The sequence below is a fragment of the Dreissena polymorpha genome, chromosome 5, assembly GCF_020536995.1.
Source record: "Dreissena polymorpha isolate Duluth1 chromosome 5, UMN_Dpol_1.0, whole genome shotgun sequence".
In the NCBI taxonomy this organism is placed as follows: domain Eukaryota; kingdom Metazoa; phylum Mollusca; class Bivalvia; order Myida; family Dreissenidae; genus Dreissena; species Dreissena polymorpha.
Genome location: NC_068359.1, coordinates 2789975 through 2807122, shown reverse-complemented (window position 1 = coordinate 2807122; position 17148 = coordinate 2789975). Strand labels below are relative to the sequence as shown.

Below are 17148 nucleotides of genomic sequence, written 5' to 3'. Positions count from 1 at the left end.
TGAAAAGTTACATCATAAACAAACAACAACGGGCAATAACTCTGATTTTAGAAAGTGTAGGGTTAGGGTTCTTGTGCACTACAATTTTCCTCATTGAAAAGTTTGTGACATACGGATGGACAGACGACGCCAATTCTATATCCCTCCTCCTATGGCGGAGGATAAAATATAAACCCAATGATGCTTGTTTGTGGTCTTTTAATTTAAGTTTCTTTAGTTTCCAATAACATGCTCACATGGGTTTCTTTAATATATCAAAATAAACACTACATAAATAATTTCATTACATAATAGTAAGCATACAAATTTCACATGTTAAATACAATAGTAATTCAGTATCAACTTCATAGAGAAATACAGCAGTATTCGCAAAGTAAGTTTAACTTGTCAATTTTTAAATTTGCAAATCTTGCTATACAAACATATAAAAGCATCAATTAACACTTAACAAGTTATCATACAAATGTCTGTAATTTGGGGTTTACTATACCCAAAAAAGCAAATTGTACTACCGGTAATACATGAATAAATTTCAAATGAAACCTGAATATCTGAAAATACTTAAAGATGCTTAATGAAAATACTCAACAGCCTCAGTCATAAAAGGGGGAGCCCTGCAAGATCTTATTACTACTGCACCAAGTAATAAACATGAAATGTTGTTCGATTTGTTGTATTGTCAAAATGTTTGATGATATTTTTATTTTTTATTCAATCTTTACTTTGATTTTTTTTTCTTTCACTGTAATACTTGAACCATCATGTAATTCCACGGAACAGTTATGTAGTTTGTCAAGGCTGGTCCATTAAAGAGTTAAAAGAACATTACTCCGTAACACTTTAACATTCTCTATTTCTGTAAACTGTTCATTTTATATCAAGATATCACTTCAAGTCTGCTTTCAGATACTTTCATCTCCTCTCTGAAAAGAAAAAAATATAGATAGTAAATTATATGCAGGCAAAACATTTAAATAATATTAATAAGTAAATACACATAACACACACCACATTAACACTGACAACCAAGTAAATCATTTTTTTAATTGAAAGTTCATGTACATAGTTACAACCATAAAATTATTTGATGAACAATTGAGCAAAATAACTCATTTTGAATTTGAATGACTTGAATACTATGTCTGGTTTTAAATGGTTTTGCATGTTGCACAGATAATTTGCATGATCACATGTATTTCAAAATAGAATTTGTTAGAAAATATATGATAATGAATTTATGATATAGATGAACATGTGTATACAAACAAATAGAGAATATGAGCAAGTACCTCAAACAAAACATGCTGAGCAGCCTCGCGAACTAAGCTTTGGAAGGAAAGGCGCAGTCATTTTAAGCTTGCATATCACATCATATAAAATTATGTCCAGCAAAAGATGTTTTCTAGGCTACGCATCTCTTCAAAGTAAATGTTATTTCGCTGTTCTATGTTGTGGTGCGCAAGAGAACGTCTGTCTGATATGTTGAATCTTCTTAGATGTAATAGTAGTTTGCACACATCCATGGTCTATGTGGCATCCGATATCTTAAAATAGACAATATATTATATAAATAAAAATGAAGTATTATAGTTTAGTCATATGAATTTTAATATTTGGTTTTATAATTTTAATACACAAGTGTCCTTAAGTAAATAGAAATAACATGTTTAGCTGCACAGTGACAATAAAATACATTTTATTTCCAGCAGCTATATCCTGGAAGGCCCGAATTCCGATGGGGTCCGAATTCCGGTGACATTTGTTTTTGTCTCGTATCGCGAGAGTTAAGATGACGTCACGCACGCGCAGTTCGGTAAATATTGACAGATGCCAACGCAACTGTCACCTACGAAAAGACGCTCGAAATGAGACCAAAACAGGTAACACTCGTGTATAATGTTTCTCACATCTTAATTTGTATGATTTCTACTATTCCTAATTCATGGCCCCCTTTAAACCCCTTTATTTGGTCTCAAACTCGCTTTTAAACATGAGACAGTCCGCAATCGTAACACTTCGTCCATCTCCGGATTCTCCGTAAAGAGTAGTTTGCTACCTTATGCAATAAATAGCCGGTTGGGTCCAGAGTGTGACAGTCCGTTTGCATTGTCGGCTGGAGTTGACTCGTAGAAGTAGACCGGAAGTTTTCGTTTTTTCAATTAGGCCAACCTATTTTTTCTATTAGGTTGCTGGTCGTATCCCTTAGACTGCTGGCACATATGAATTGTAAATAAGTTAACCTATTTATGTGTTTGACTGTTAAAAAAGTTATTTTAAAAGAATATTTATAATTTGGAGCTCTTAGGAGGGGTGACACTTTACTCTGTGTGTGTTGTGATAAGGAAAAAAAAACGAATGAAAATACAAATGCATAAACTAATTGTAAATAAGTTTATATATTTTGACTGTTATAAAAAAAAAAGAATATTTCCAGGTAAAAAATTGGGTCCTCTCTAAAAAATGGCAGACAGCTTCGACCAGGGATACTTTACGAAGCCGAATCTTATTTATTTAAGCACATATTTGCCAAATTCGGTTTGGTAAATGTAAATAGAGGATTTTTCCATCAAGGTATGCACACAATTTTGTGTTGTGTTTGTTTACTTTCACTTCTTTTTAAAAATCGCTTCTTACCCCCACGGAATTTGGTCCTTCGAGGATATGTCAACTGTTGTTTACCATACAATATATTATAACCAAGAATGTTAAATGTAATAAATGTTTTACAGCCGTATTGCTATAGTGGTTATAGTGGTTAAATTCTCCACACAGTTCTATAATTCAATAAATCAACATTAATATACTTAACCCCACCCACCATAAACATTGATTATTGTGTATTCAAAAAAGTTATTCAGGTTACAATATACTAAATATTTTTGGAGTGCAATGCTATACTCTCTAAAATCATGAACATCATTTATTTGAAGACACGGTTCTCTGTAGGGTCACTTGCCATGACTTTATTTTAGTATAATTCTGTGTGCATGTGGCAGGGAAAACATTGTTGTTTACTAGAAATTCACTCTTTTATCTGAAGATTGGAGACTACATAAGACTTTGACAGATGGCGGGAAACCCTCATGAACTGGATAGAAGCCGGTAAATAGATGGCCGTAAAACAGTGACTTTTGATTCGTGACGAGTTCTTTCTTACATACCGCGTGACCTATCTTTTTTATTGCTTAAATCAATTCGGCTTGGAATGCTCTTCGAGAAAAGGTATGGTTATGAGGGACTCTATGCGCAAAAGTTTGACTTTATTTTTCGTTAAAGTTATTGCTTTTACATTGAATTTGTGTATGAAATCTTTTACTATATTGTGACCTTTATACGGCTAACAACACATCAACATCAATATTATACATATTAAAATTGTTATCAAACACATCCAACGATTATTTCCAATATTATTTTAAATGATAATTGATTTTCTTACCTAAAACGACGGATTGACAATTTGCTTTAACAACGGCAGTAACGGAATATCCGAATAACGTTGAAACCGGAAGTCATCAGTCTACAACGGCATTATGGTCTATTGCAAAGTGGAGAATTTGCTAAAAGTAAAATTTCTTATTTTAAAGGTGCAAGTTAAATTAGCGAGAATAAAGCAATATTGCTACTTGCTGTTGATAGATTTAGTTTCTATTGTTCGAAAGGTTTAAGTCATTTTGACGTGGTTTATACGCTCGACTGCTACCGCACACGAGGGTAATTTACAATGGGATTTGCCAATGGCATAAATAAACGCGCGACAGTTCTATGTCCCCAGACGGGTTTTGACCTTACTGGAAAATAGATAGATAGATAAATCATTGTCGACTGGATAATGTCCAATTAGAGATACCCGAGATGTCAGCTTAGCTTAGCCTAGGAGTTATTAAGAAGTGACTTTTAACCACTTAATAATAATTAAATAATGGTAACATTAGACAGCTAATTAAATTATGAATTTTTAGCTGGTTTATAAAGATCCGCAAAAGTAGTGATATAAAAAGCCAGGGCTATAAATAGCAAACAAATTTATGTACAGATTTGTAACGTATTAAAAAGATGCAGGCTTTTTTATCAAATAACTCGTGTAGAAAAATAAAATAAAAAAATAAATAAAAATAAAATAAGATATGCTTATGTAAACGCATGGGAAAATATAGGGGTACAGTCATGATAAATACATACTTCAATAAAAGAAAAACAGTATAAGCAAAAACAATACAAAATCAATACAATCATATGTAAGCGGATGAAATAATAATATAACACATTTATTTGCATTTCACACACTGATAAACGCATTAAGTATTTTCAAGTAAGTAAAGGGAGGATAGGTTATACATTTGTATCTATGTTGGTAGAGCAATGTAATGATGAACATAAATCGTTACTCTTAAATCAAATATAGAATCTGACTATTTTCCCAAATTTGACACATGTTGTGTCAGATCACCTATACAAAAAATGAAATATATAGGTGATCTTTGGGAAAAGAGTACTAAGGTGAAAAGAAAAATGATGTCGTTGACATAGCAGTTATATATTTATTAACATTTAAGGGAAACTGCGCTTATACATTTAAGAGCGTAAATATTAATGAACTTTTGTCGGTTGTCAATATGATCATTTTGTTCCCCTGTAACGACCACCTAACCAAAACGAAAAAGGATTATAGATGGTCTATGGGGAATTAACCTGGTAGAGAGTGTGTAAATGCACCACTATTTATTTATATAAAATACTAAGACACTACAATACAGAAAGTAAATTACGTCATGTAGAATATAATTCTGTATAATGTATTTACATGTAAAAATGATAATACAACAACATTAATTATGGCTAGAAGATATATTCTAGGGCTTCATGAGCAATAGACAATGAATAAGTGTATTTAGACAAAAATGAGACATAATTTATAATAAATGGGTGGCTACAGTACACAGGTTTGAAACAGAATTTCATTTCATTTAATGCACTGTGGTAGAAAATATGGTATGATTTTGGAAGTCTGGTGGCATTTGCATTTATAAATAAGAATGTTGTAGTATTTGATCTTTGTTAGCGTTTAAATTTACTGAATATGGAGTGAATAAATTTACTTTTACTTTTAAGTACAGGTAAGGATTCAGTTGATAAGAATGAGCTTAGAGCAGCATTGCGGAGGTCATTTCCTAGGAATTGTTTTCTTTCAGTATTAAAGGAATCACAATTAAGCAGATAGTGGTGTTCCGTGCCAACTTGACCTGAGTAACATAGCCTACAAATTCTATCTTCGTATGGGGTTCCGTCATAGCGACCTGTTTCGACTGGGAACCAGTGGTTAGCAGTCCTGAATTGGAAAAAGGTACATGTATTCATTTTTGGTAAGTTTAATGAAGTAGTTTTCAAGGGATGGTGATTGTTTGAAGCTGGTATATATTTGTCCTTTGTGTGTTTGCTGTAATTGATGGTGCCATTGGGTTTGGAACTGAATAAGTAACTTTGATTTAACTAAGCGGTGAATATTATTTTGGTTTATTTGAAACTGGTTATCCCATAGATTACTTAAGTTAACTGATGTTAGTATTTCTTTTATTTTGTTTGACCATTTAAAGGTTAGATTTGGAAGGTTCATCATATACTTAAAAATCTCATATGATAGTTTTTGTTCTTTGCCTTGTAGGGTTCTACACCAGAAGGAAATCATACGGTTTTGGATATTAATTGCAAAAGGGTGCCTGCCAAGTTCACCATACAAAAAAGCTATAGGAGTAGATTTTCGGGCTTTAGTTATTTTCCTGAGGAAGTTGTTGTGGACTCTCTCCAAGATATCAATATTTTCAAAACCAAATATTTCTGAACCATATGTTAAAATTTGTAGCACAGTGTGATCGAAGAGTTTAAGAATTAAATCAATAGGAAGTTCGGCATTGTTTGCTCTGGTATATAATAGGTGCATTGCTTTTGTTGCTTGTTCAGCTAGGTGTTTTTTTGCATTAAGGAAAGAGCCATTGCTGGAGACTGTTATGCCTAAATAGTCATAGCGGTCGGTTATGTTTACAGGCTGGTTGCCAAGTGTAAAGTGAAAGTTTTGAAGTTGTCTAGCACCAAAAAATTATTATTTTAGTTTTGCTGAGATTTATTTTTAGATGCCAGTTTTCACAGTAATAATAAAATATGTTTAAACAATTTTGGAAGTCAGTTTCAGAGTCAGAGAGAATAACAGTGTCATCAGCATAAAGTAATATGAGTAGTTTCAGCCACAAAGTCTATAGGATTAGTTAGTTCAATACCAACTGAGCCTTGAAGGTGCATATGTGTTTGCAGATCATAAAGGAAGAGTGAGAATTTCTGATATGAATGGTTCTGATATGTTGCCATTAAGTGATATACTAGATTTGATGTTGCTATACATGTTTTGAACTAAAGTCAGGAATTTACCAGTTATATTTTGTTTGATAAGTTTCTGCCAGAGGCCAATACGCCAGACTTTATCAAAGGCTTGGGAGAAGTCTATAAATGCGCAGTATAATTTTTGTTTCTTTTTTTCATTATTTCAATTAGTGAGTATAAAGTAAATATGTGATCAGAGCAGGAATAGCCTTGCCTAAAGCCAGCTTGATTTTCATCCAAGATATTGTTTTCGTTTAAGAACTTAGTTAGTCTGTTGTTAAGTATTGAAGTAAAAAGTTTTCACAGGCAGCTGAGGATAATGATGGGTCTGTAGTTACTAGGATCTTTAGGGTCACCTTTGTTTTTGAATATGGGTATAATGATTCCACTGAGCCAGTTTATTGGGGTGAACCCGGTTTCTAGTATATAGTTAAATAGTTTGCAATAAACAGGCATGAGCAGATGTTTAGTGGACTTGATGTATTCATTTAGAATGTTGTCTAATGGGCTAGGAGTTTTTGAGTTTTTAAGATTTGTAATACATTTTTCTATTTCTTCTTTGGTAATTGTGGAATTAAGTGTGATGCTTGTGTTGTAATGTAATTGGTAGTTTGTGTCACTGAAACGGTTGTCTTTGATAGTGTTTGTATTTAGTTCTTTGTAGTGCACCTGTTAACTGTGGTTTTATTGTTGTTATAAGATTTTTTGGCAGTGTGATACTTTTTGCGTGCATTATGACATTGAGCGCCAAACCATGGTTTATTGTTAGCTAAGTTATTATTTGGAAAATGTTTTTTATTTTCAGGGAAGGTGCTTGTGGAGGCTTGCCTTAAATAAAGGACCAACTAATTGTTTTTAATGAAAATTCAATACTGCTCCAGCAGCTGGAGTTTCACTTCTTTATATTGATGGAAGACTGATTGCAGCTTATCAGTGATATGCTCTATCGTCTGCTGTGAACGGGGGTAAGTATTCATCAGATTAAGTATTTGGTCAATGGCATTACGGTTAATATTGCCAACAAATTGGTTGGCAAGATCAGGTTTCCATTTAAGTTTTTGATTGATGTAAGTTTGACTTTTTTGGTTTATATTTGGGTAATTGCTATTGGGTATATTTATCGACCAAGAGAGGGCATTATGACCATCAGAGAATATTGGATCAGTTTCGCTTATTTGAAATTCTGAAACAAAGTAGAAACAATCAGAAGAGGCAATAACATAGTCTAATGTGGATTTATTTCTGAAGGTTAGCATATCATGATTATTTCCAGAGGTTAGTCTTCCGTTTAAATGAAAATGTTGTTGTTCTTACAAAATTTTATAAGACGGAGGCCGTGTGGATTTGTTCGATGGTCTTTAGAGGTGCGGGCAAGTGGGATGGATAATTTTACTAGGGTTTTATATTTGTCAAGTTGACTCTGTATGTCATCATCAATGTCGAAAAAGTCATTTAAATGTTGGTCAGTGCTTATGTAATCTCTCAAGCTTCCAACACTGCTATTAAAATCACCTGCAAGAATTACATATTTATGGTCATTACATATCTGAGAGATTTCATTTTCAAAAATCATAAATTCATCCTCGTTAAAAAATTTGGAATTATCGGGTGGGACGTATACAGCACCAATGACAATATTTTCGTCAAGCTTCGTTAACGATTTATCAATAGAGATTCAAAGGACATATTCACAATTGGACTTAAAAATGTTAATTGAGGGTACAAGCTTGTCTTTAACAAATATACCAATGCCACGAGACTTGCGTTTATATTCTTGTTCTCTATGTTTTGCAAAATAGTCATAGAATTTATTTTTATTATATCATGCGTGTCAGTGTGTGATTCAGAGATACAAAATATATCGTAACAACTAATGAAATCAGTAAATTCCTGGTAATCTAGCCTTTTTTTAATTCCGCTAACATTTAAAGCTCCTAATTTGATGATGTTTGCTTTCAGATTAAAGGATGGTTCTTCGCCCCCACTGGCCTTATTGGTATGGTTTCTGTCAGCCGAGGTTCTACCAGGGTTGAGGGGCTGAGGAATGCTCCTGGAGATTACAATATCCTCAGTACGCGAGCAGTCTGCTTTTATTTCACTACGATGCATCTATCGCTAGCAATTAGTGACCCCTATAATAAAAACACCATGGTGTGAAAGCGCGATGAAATCAATAATTTGCCGATCTATCGCTGATAAGGTGTCAAAAACAACACTGGATCACTTGACTAGAGGATATGGTTTGTTAATTGGGGCCAATAAAGGGAGTAGCGATGGTAATTTAAGCCAGACAGAGCTTGATTAGCGAATTTTATTGTGTACTTATAGAAAATAGCTCGTTTTTTACGAATGTCGGGACAAATTGTACCACATCGGGACAAACACCTCAAAAGGAGGACTGTCCTGCCAAGATCGGGACGTCTGGCATGTATGCTCATATGGCATATTATGTATGTAACATACGTCTGTTCTCAACGATTGAACTATATGGAATTTAAGTTTTTCATTTAGACGCAGTTGTCTTTCCACACATTCTTATCACACATTTATGACTACTTGCGTTTCTTAATTTGACAATCTATCCACAATACTTTACGACAGAAAATTTAAGTCAGACTAATACATAAGGGAGCCGGCCGATGTCTGATCTATATGAGATAACTTGACGCTCAAATGGATAAGAAAAGGATCACCACAGCAGGTTGCTAATACACAATGTAGACTTCCGCTGTTGTATTGTTGTAACATGTTTGTTAAGGAAGCATAGGCAAAATAATATGAAATCAAATTTTGAAATAAAAGATCGTCTGAAAATAGCGCCGTTGACTTTTTAATTGAAGAGTATAGATGACATCAAAGTCGAAGAAGTGATTTTCTAGACACGTGGAGATAACTGAGGACGACACAAACAATTTATCAATAATAAAACAGCTAATAAGCATCCCATGGAGGCAGATAATATCTTACTTAAAAGTGAACAGATAAGTTCAGGCTAAAAATCGTATTTTATAAAGGAATATAATTGCATCTCTGTCCGATTAGATGTCTTGCAAGTGAATGTTTATTTCAAATGTGGCATGTGCTGTGATAAAAACCAACTTTGCGCATAAATTATTAAATTATTTAATAACGTGCCTTGATTTTTTTCTCGTCTGTGAGAGTTGAAACTTGTATTATACTTTGAAAAGCATCCATGGTACTTCACCGATGTTATTTCCCTTAAGACTTTTACATACGGACAAGTTTTGAATGTACACTCATTCACATAGACATACGTTATGGCATATAATCTTATCAATTTAATATTTATCAAGCATCTTAATTAATGACAAGGGATGGTATAATCGCCTTTCTATTTAATATATATTTTTAGTAATATACACTATTTCAATTTAAAACGTTTTTTTTTAATTTTATTTTATTTTGTATGTTTGTTACACCAATATATTTAAAAAGAAAATAAATGCATTTAATTAACTAAAAAGCTAAAAAGTTGAACACAAAATAAGTAAAGATATTATTAAATACATAAAAAAAATGAATGATTGAATAAATGGCTGGCAGGGAGGGAGGGAGGGAGGAAGGAAGGAAGGAAGGAAGGAAGGAAGGAAGGAAGGAAGGAAGGAAGGAAGGAAGGAAGGAAGGAAGGAAGGAAGGAAGGAAGGAAGGAAGGAAGGAAGGAAGGAAGGAAGCTAGCAAGGAAGCAAGCAAGGAAGCAAGGATGGTTCGATGGATGGATGGAAGAACGAACTCATGACCAAACGAACAAACCAATGAACTAACGCACGAACGTACAAAGTAACGAAACACAAAAGGACGGACGAAGGGATGGAAAGATTAATGAATGAATGAACGAATAAATAATTAAATAAAAAGCATAAAACATCAATACATAAATGAATGAATAAATGAATGAACGAACGAACGAACGAACGAATGAATGATCGAACAAACGAACGAACGAAAAAAAAAGAATTAACCAAAGAACAAACCAAAAAAGAACGAAATAAAAGAACAAACAAACGAACAAACAAACGAACGAACCGAGGAACGAACCAAAGAACGAACCAATCAACCAACAAACAATAAACAAACGAACAAACAAACGGATGGACGGACGGACGGATGAAACGATAAATGAATGAATTAATTAATAATTAGATAAATAGATGGGTAAATAATTAAAAAATTAATTAAATAAAATTACGTTCACACTTCTTTTTTTTTTGCTATAGCATACTTGAAATATAATTTAACTACATGTATCAACAAAAATGTTTTTCAATATTGTGAATCTGTTTTACATTTCACAGGTATTACAAATAAACCACGCGGTAACAATATTCACTTTAGCATTTATAATATTCAATCTAAAAATGTTCTAACTTCATTGAATAAAATATAAATATATAACCAATATTTCCATTCTTTATTGGTTTAAGACCTAAAAAGGCGTTTTTCTTTCATTATTCAATAAATACTCGAGAAGATCGAGATACCGTAGCCTAATCCCTTTTCCTTCGTTATCTATAAATAAACTATTTATGTATAGATCTTTGAGCCAGGTTATCTAGAGGATAACCCCATACCAAATGGTATGATGGTAATACCATTGCCTGTCCGTACAGGCTAACTCCGTTAACCTCAGCCCTGTTGAACAGACTAACTCGAGTCGTATCGGGTGTATTCCGGCCTAATTGTCAAAGCATTTTGGACCGCATAATGCCTTGTCGTACCTTATACCTCAGTCACAAATAGACACCGATCACCGTCCGATCAGCGGCCAACGTATTTTTCCGCTCATCCGGCTGGCGACCGGCCGATGATCGCACGGAAACCGGGCAAATTAGCATCGGGCGGCGTCTGGATTAATTTTAAGTCTTACTTAAAATGTTACCCGACGTCGGGCCCGGGAAGGAATCGAGTTGAGGTCGAAACAAGATCGGACGATCAACGCACGGATATCGCCCGGCGATCGCCCGACATCGGATTCATTGAACGTGTATCGGCAAAAGTAAAGGTATTTCCCAAAGGCATATACATCGGCCGGCGACCGTCTGATTGTCGGAGGGCCTCCGCACGATGCCCGACGGACGCCGGACGATGCTCGTTATGATACACGTACAATGAATCCGATGTCGGGCGCACGCCGGACGATAACCGTTCGTTGATCGACCGATTTTTTTTCGATCTCAACTCTTTTCCTTCCCGGGCCCGATGTCGGGTAAAACAAACTGTGATATAAAAAATTAATCCGGACGCCACCCGATGCTACAAATGACCAGATGTGCGCGCGATCATCGGCCGGCGCCAGCCCGATGAGTGGAAAAAAAACGTCGGCCACTGATTGGACGGTTATAGGTGTCTATTTGTGACTGAGGTTTTAAACTTTGTCACTCATCGGACGTCTCCGACGTGTCCAGTCTTCCCGATGCCTGGAGATCGGACACATCGGCCGGCGACCGGATTATTTGTGACTGAGGCATTAGGGAACCCCGCCAACTACTCATGCCATCACGCGTCACGTTGGCACTTGAATGTGCTACATGGACTTTGAATTTATACATTAAAACTTCGTTTACAAACGATATGTATATATACACAGTTTGAAAAATTTCTTTCTCATATATATAATATATACACGGTTTTTCGTCATTTTTTCGACATTTTTCCACAAATAGAGGATTTGTGAGCAACAAGCTACATATCGTTTAAATTATCTTTAAAGCTTTCCCGAATCATCACTTACTAGTTTCTGCTTGACAATCCATCTGGCATTCCCTACATCATGCTAACCAAAGAAAAGCTGTAATTCTTCCCTGCCAATACGAATCAAAGCTGCAGTTGAATGATGTCGGAATCATGCATATGCTCAAACTAAATTAAAGGAGACCTCAGATGCAAAAGTCCTCGTTGAAATGAACAAGAAGCCATCAAAGGTTGACCAGGAAAGTTTGCGTGGCATAAACATTACGGACGCAAACTACTGGACATCCACAGCCTGGTGCGAACTCGTAGAGATTTCTATCGTAAACTGTTTCCGGAAATGCCAATTAGTGGAAATAATCAGTGCTTCATCTCTGAGAGATAATGTAGTGTTTCTACATTTGAAAATGAGGACCACCCGGAGAATGACGTACCTCTAGTTTTTCTATGGGTTTTTAGGGGAAATAGACCGATTCTCACGGATGTAAGGTTGGTGACTATCACGCAACGTGCGACAACGACATATCCGGCTGGGATAAACCTGCCACCAAGATCGTTGAAGAGATGGAGACCGCACGGCAGGATGAGGAGGATGGCGCAGCACCCCCCCCCCATCCATCTCCGTCAGAAAAATTTGCGAATGCTTTGTAAGTTTGAAGAACGTTGCGCTTGCGATGAATGATGAGAAAATGCTCGGTTCCATTATCGGTGACCAGGGAGCTTTATTGAAGCATCTATCAGTCAGAGCTTTTCATCACGACGTAATATGTTCAGTTTGTTTTGAGTGAGAATGATCAGGGACCTATACAAACAATATAGTTGTATAGGTCCCTGGAATGATTGATTGTGGTTTGATATTCTTTTATTTGAGATGATTTGATATATTGAGATTGCTTTGATTGAGAATGACTGTATGTGGTTTGAAACATCCTTGAATTAAAACACTTATTAAAGATAACTCGTGCTAAACTTGTGTGGTTGTTTTAATGAAATGTATGTTTGTGTGATGTGTACACATATTTTTTAGCTTTTGGTGTCTGTTCCTTTAAATGAGAATGATTGAATAATATGATCTACCATTTTAAAAGTGCTCACTTGAGTACAGCAGCCACCCTCCTAACCACCTGTGCTTCCTACCGCAGGCTAGCCACTTTGAAAACTTCCCATACCTGCCGCTGAACAGTTTGGACTGTACATTGATCTATGCCGTGTCGAAACTGTCGACATAAAAAGGGATTTCGAAAAGCAACGCAATAACGAATGTTTTGATATATGTACTGGATTTATATTTTCAAATGTGTAGCCGCTTTACTGCAAACCCTTGGTTAAACAATTGAAAAGCGAAGCTCGATTTCGCATGATAGATTCAAGCGATGCACCAACTGCTGTCAACATATGATTTAACTGCATGCTTTTCCCATTTAAGATAACAAATAGAAATTTTACAAGTAAGCAATTGAAACAAAACAAATTAATTACAATATCAAATTACCTTTCGTATTTTCTCGTGGTGCATTTCAGCAGTCGTCATGCTTTGATTTTCCCGCCACACACACTAATTGTCTATTCATATACTGGTTTTATTTTCCCACGTGACCTTACTCTATGTGACTTCCGGTTTAAAAGAAAACAACAAAGGCGACATATTTATGGAAGAAAAACGACTGACAGGGAGGTATAAATCAATCAAGGACTAATTAACGCACACACACTCCTCTATGTTTAATATTCTCCTTTATTTATAACATTTGCTTATTATTGTGTTATAATTTAAAACTCAAACTATCAGATTTCCATTCGTACCTCACTATGTTCGTACTTTTTAATAATCACATTTGACACTCGTGAAAATAAAGTGCAATTACATTTCCGCGTTCGAGGATTCAGAACCATAATTGTAATGAGTGTTTGTTTCATTAATTTACAGTGATATTAATTGTATTTTATGACACGTCAAATATGCAGTCTTAAAAATATCGTCATACATTTGATTTTGAAGTATCGAGTGACCATACATTTGACAAATGTTATTCAAACAACTTTGGTTAAACTGACTCAACCAAATATAAATATGTAACACATACCTAGCAAACTATTAACATGATATTAATATAGCTACAAAATGCTTAAAAAGTATTAAAAATTAAAATGCACAGACATGTCTGATTGTCTGTTATCTCGAATCAATGAAAAACCATGACAACCTGGTGAAATACAACTCTTTACACAAAATTATTACATAAAAGCTTAGACATATGAAAAAGTATTAGCAGAAATGTTTTTCAATGAAAATCTGAAAAAAAATGATGACAATTTCTGTACCGGACAAGTGATTTTACTGTATTTGACCAGGGTTCCCTCTAGGCTTCAGAAAATTGTCGCCACTTACTTTTGCCAAATCCAAAAAGTTCTCGCCAAACTTGGTCCACATTGGGGCAAAAAAATCAAGTTAAAATAATGCAAACAAAAACATTGGTTATGAGTTCATTTAATAATGACACTTATTAAGATCCAATAATGTCACATTTAGAAAATTTAATAAGCAGTCTGCATATGTCCTGTTCGCTACAGCAGCTGTTTGGTGCCCTAAGTACAAAAAATCATACATAATATTAAGATAATAGTAATCAATTCAAGGGTAGTATATAAATAATATAAATGTGTTCTAGCATCTGAGCTACTACATAGGTCCCAGAACACTTTTTACGAGGTGTTATACTTAAACTTGAAATGTTCACGACTGAAACAGAAAAATCATGTCACATTTTTAAAGCACCAATCAATGTAAAGTGTTTTTATTGCCCTGTATCACACTGATCTTTAAAAAAGTTAAATAGTAAAACAATTGATACTTACCTTTTTTATTGTTAATTTTTGTCAAACTAAAAGTCCTTAATCTGCTGCGTATACTGTGACAAACACCAGGGCCCTCTCTTGCCGCCAGGTGAAGCCACCCACATCCCTCATGAGGGGGAATTTCGCATCGTTTTGGTTGAAAAGGGGAATTTTAAAAGATCTTTTCACCAACCATTCAACACCTGAAATTGCTATACTTTAATGTGATTTACATAAATATACATTTAATCAAAGGTTAGTAGCATTATACTAGCTGGCAACATAGGTATAAAAGTATGAAAAATAAAATATAAAAAAATTTGTTGGGGGGGGGGTATTATTAGCTAAAAAGGGGGAAAAAGTATATTTTTTTATGGGGGAAGCCGCCGATAAAAAGTGCAAAACGAGGGCCCTGAACACTTCACACTTCCTCGCATAGTTAGTATATTTCAAGGTTGTCTTATCTCTGAAGCCATAAAAATGATGACCAATTAACTTCTCACAACACCCCCAATAATTGTTTTGACCATAACATGCCACTTTGCAGCAGTCACCATGCTCCATTGATTTCAGCAGTGTCGCTTAAATAAATCATGCTGTAAAGCGACTGCTGTAAAGCGGCTGGTAAACGGAGCGTCTTATGTCATTTTAAGGAAATGTTTAGCAGACAATATGTGGATTTTCTAAAATCTCTATTTGCGAAATTTGTCACCAGAATTTTTAATTTGTCCCAATTGCTGACACAATGAGATTGGCCTCGTGAACCCTGTTTAACCTTAGATAAGCATTATATCACATTCTGTTTTGAGTGTTTTGTTTTAAGTACAGCCAAAAGGGATTGCGGATGACAAAATTCTATAGGCCAACATTAAAATATACTGGCATGAAGTATTTTTTATAATTTATTTACTTAAAGCGATTTGCAAATGTTTGTTTTGATCTTCAGGGCTTTCACAAGGATTCATATTACAAGACTTAGAATGAGTATTAAGTAGGGATGCAACAGGTTACAAAAAACACTAACCGGCTAACCTTTTATTGTAACCAGTTATTAACTGGTTAACTGAACAATCTTAAAAAGTAAAAATGTTAAGGTAGACTTTAAAGTAGCTATCTAAATTAAATTTTTATAAATTAAAAACTGCGTTTAGTGTTCAAGATTTTAACAATGTATGCTAATCTGGATAAAATTGTTGCTTATAAACACCTTATTTTCGCTAGCAATTAGTTTTAGAATTCTGTTAACAATACATCATATTTAGCTGTACAAGGAACGTCTCAACTGATTTTTATCATGAGTTAGATCAATTTGTCAATTACGTCTCTTATAATAGCCCACACTACCTGAAGTTGGCAAATTAAATTTTCAAGAGTAAAACAAAACAAAAGTGCCAATTATAAAAACGTAACCCCTGTTTGAAGCCTGAAATGTATTGATTTATCGCTAAATTACTGTGTTGGTTCACAGGAGGGAATCCCGTATTACAGGGTTGGCATATTGACCGGTCAATTGAGTATTGACTGGGCCAGCGGTCAATACCCGGTTAAAACCGGTCAATACTGGTCTTTTCTGGTCAATACTGGTCGATTGAAAATTGTAGCATTTAAACATTACAAAGGAGCCATTTTATATTAAATCAATAATTATTCTGTAATTGATAAACTTTTTTCTGAGTTATTTATTGTAAAAAATTCTTTAAAGCTGTACAAAGTTACATAAGGACTAAGGCAATATCTTTATCTCAGTATATCACATCTGTATTATTACTATTGTAGGTACCATAACATTTCACATATCTATTGATATATCTATTTGATAAGCAGATGGACAAACAGAACTCTTGTGTATTCTAGGGTTATAAATCTGGCCTCTTAGTTATTAATAAAATGCGTGCAGTGTTATGTCTCTGATATTGACAATTAACCCTTACAATGCGGGAACCGAATTTTGAAGGCCTTTGCAAATAGTTTGGATCCAGACTGTTTGCTATTCTGATAGTATTCTTTGAAAAAAAATCGAAGAAAATGCGAATTTTAGAAATTCAGCAGACGACATTTTAGCAGACGACAAATTTCCCAGCATGCAAAGGGTTAAGCAAATCTGCCCTTAGGCTATTTCATATCACTCACACAAGAAGATTACATTGTACTTGCTATTAATTTAATAGTTACTTCTAACTTGTTTCCTTTCTGTATTAAGAGTTTTTTTTTCCCTTTCATATTAAAAAGTTCAAT

At 34.5% G+C, this 17148-nt stretch overlaps 1 protein-coding gene across 1 annotated transcript in view; it reads left to right on the top strand.

Moving 5' to 3' along the window:
* The first annotated feature begins 13652 nt into the window (after positions 1-13652).
* The window catches only part of LOC127832297 (RING1 and YY1-binding protein B-like), a 36742-nt gene continuing 33246 nt past the window's right edge, over positions 13653-17148 (top strand). The window contains exon 1 of the mRNA XM_052357712.1: positions 13653-13753. Coding sequence (XP_052213672.1) covers positions 13728-13753 — 26 coding nt within the window. The 5' untranslated portion in view covers positions 13653-13727. The remainder of the gene's footprint in view (positions 13754-17148) is intronic.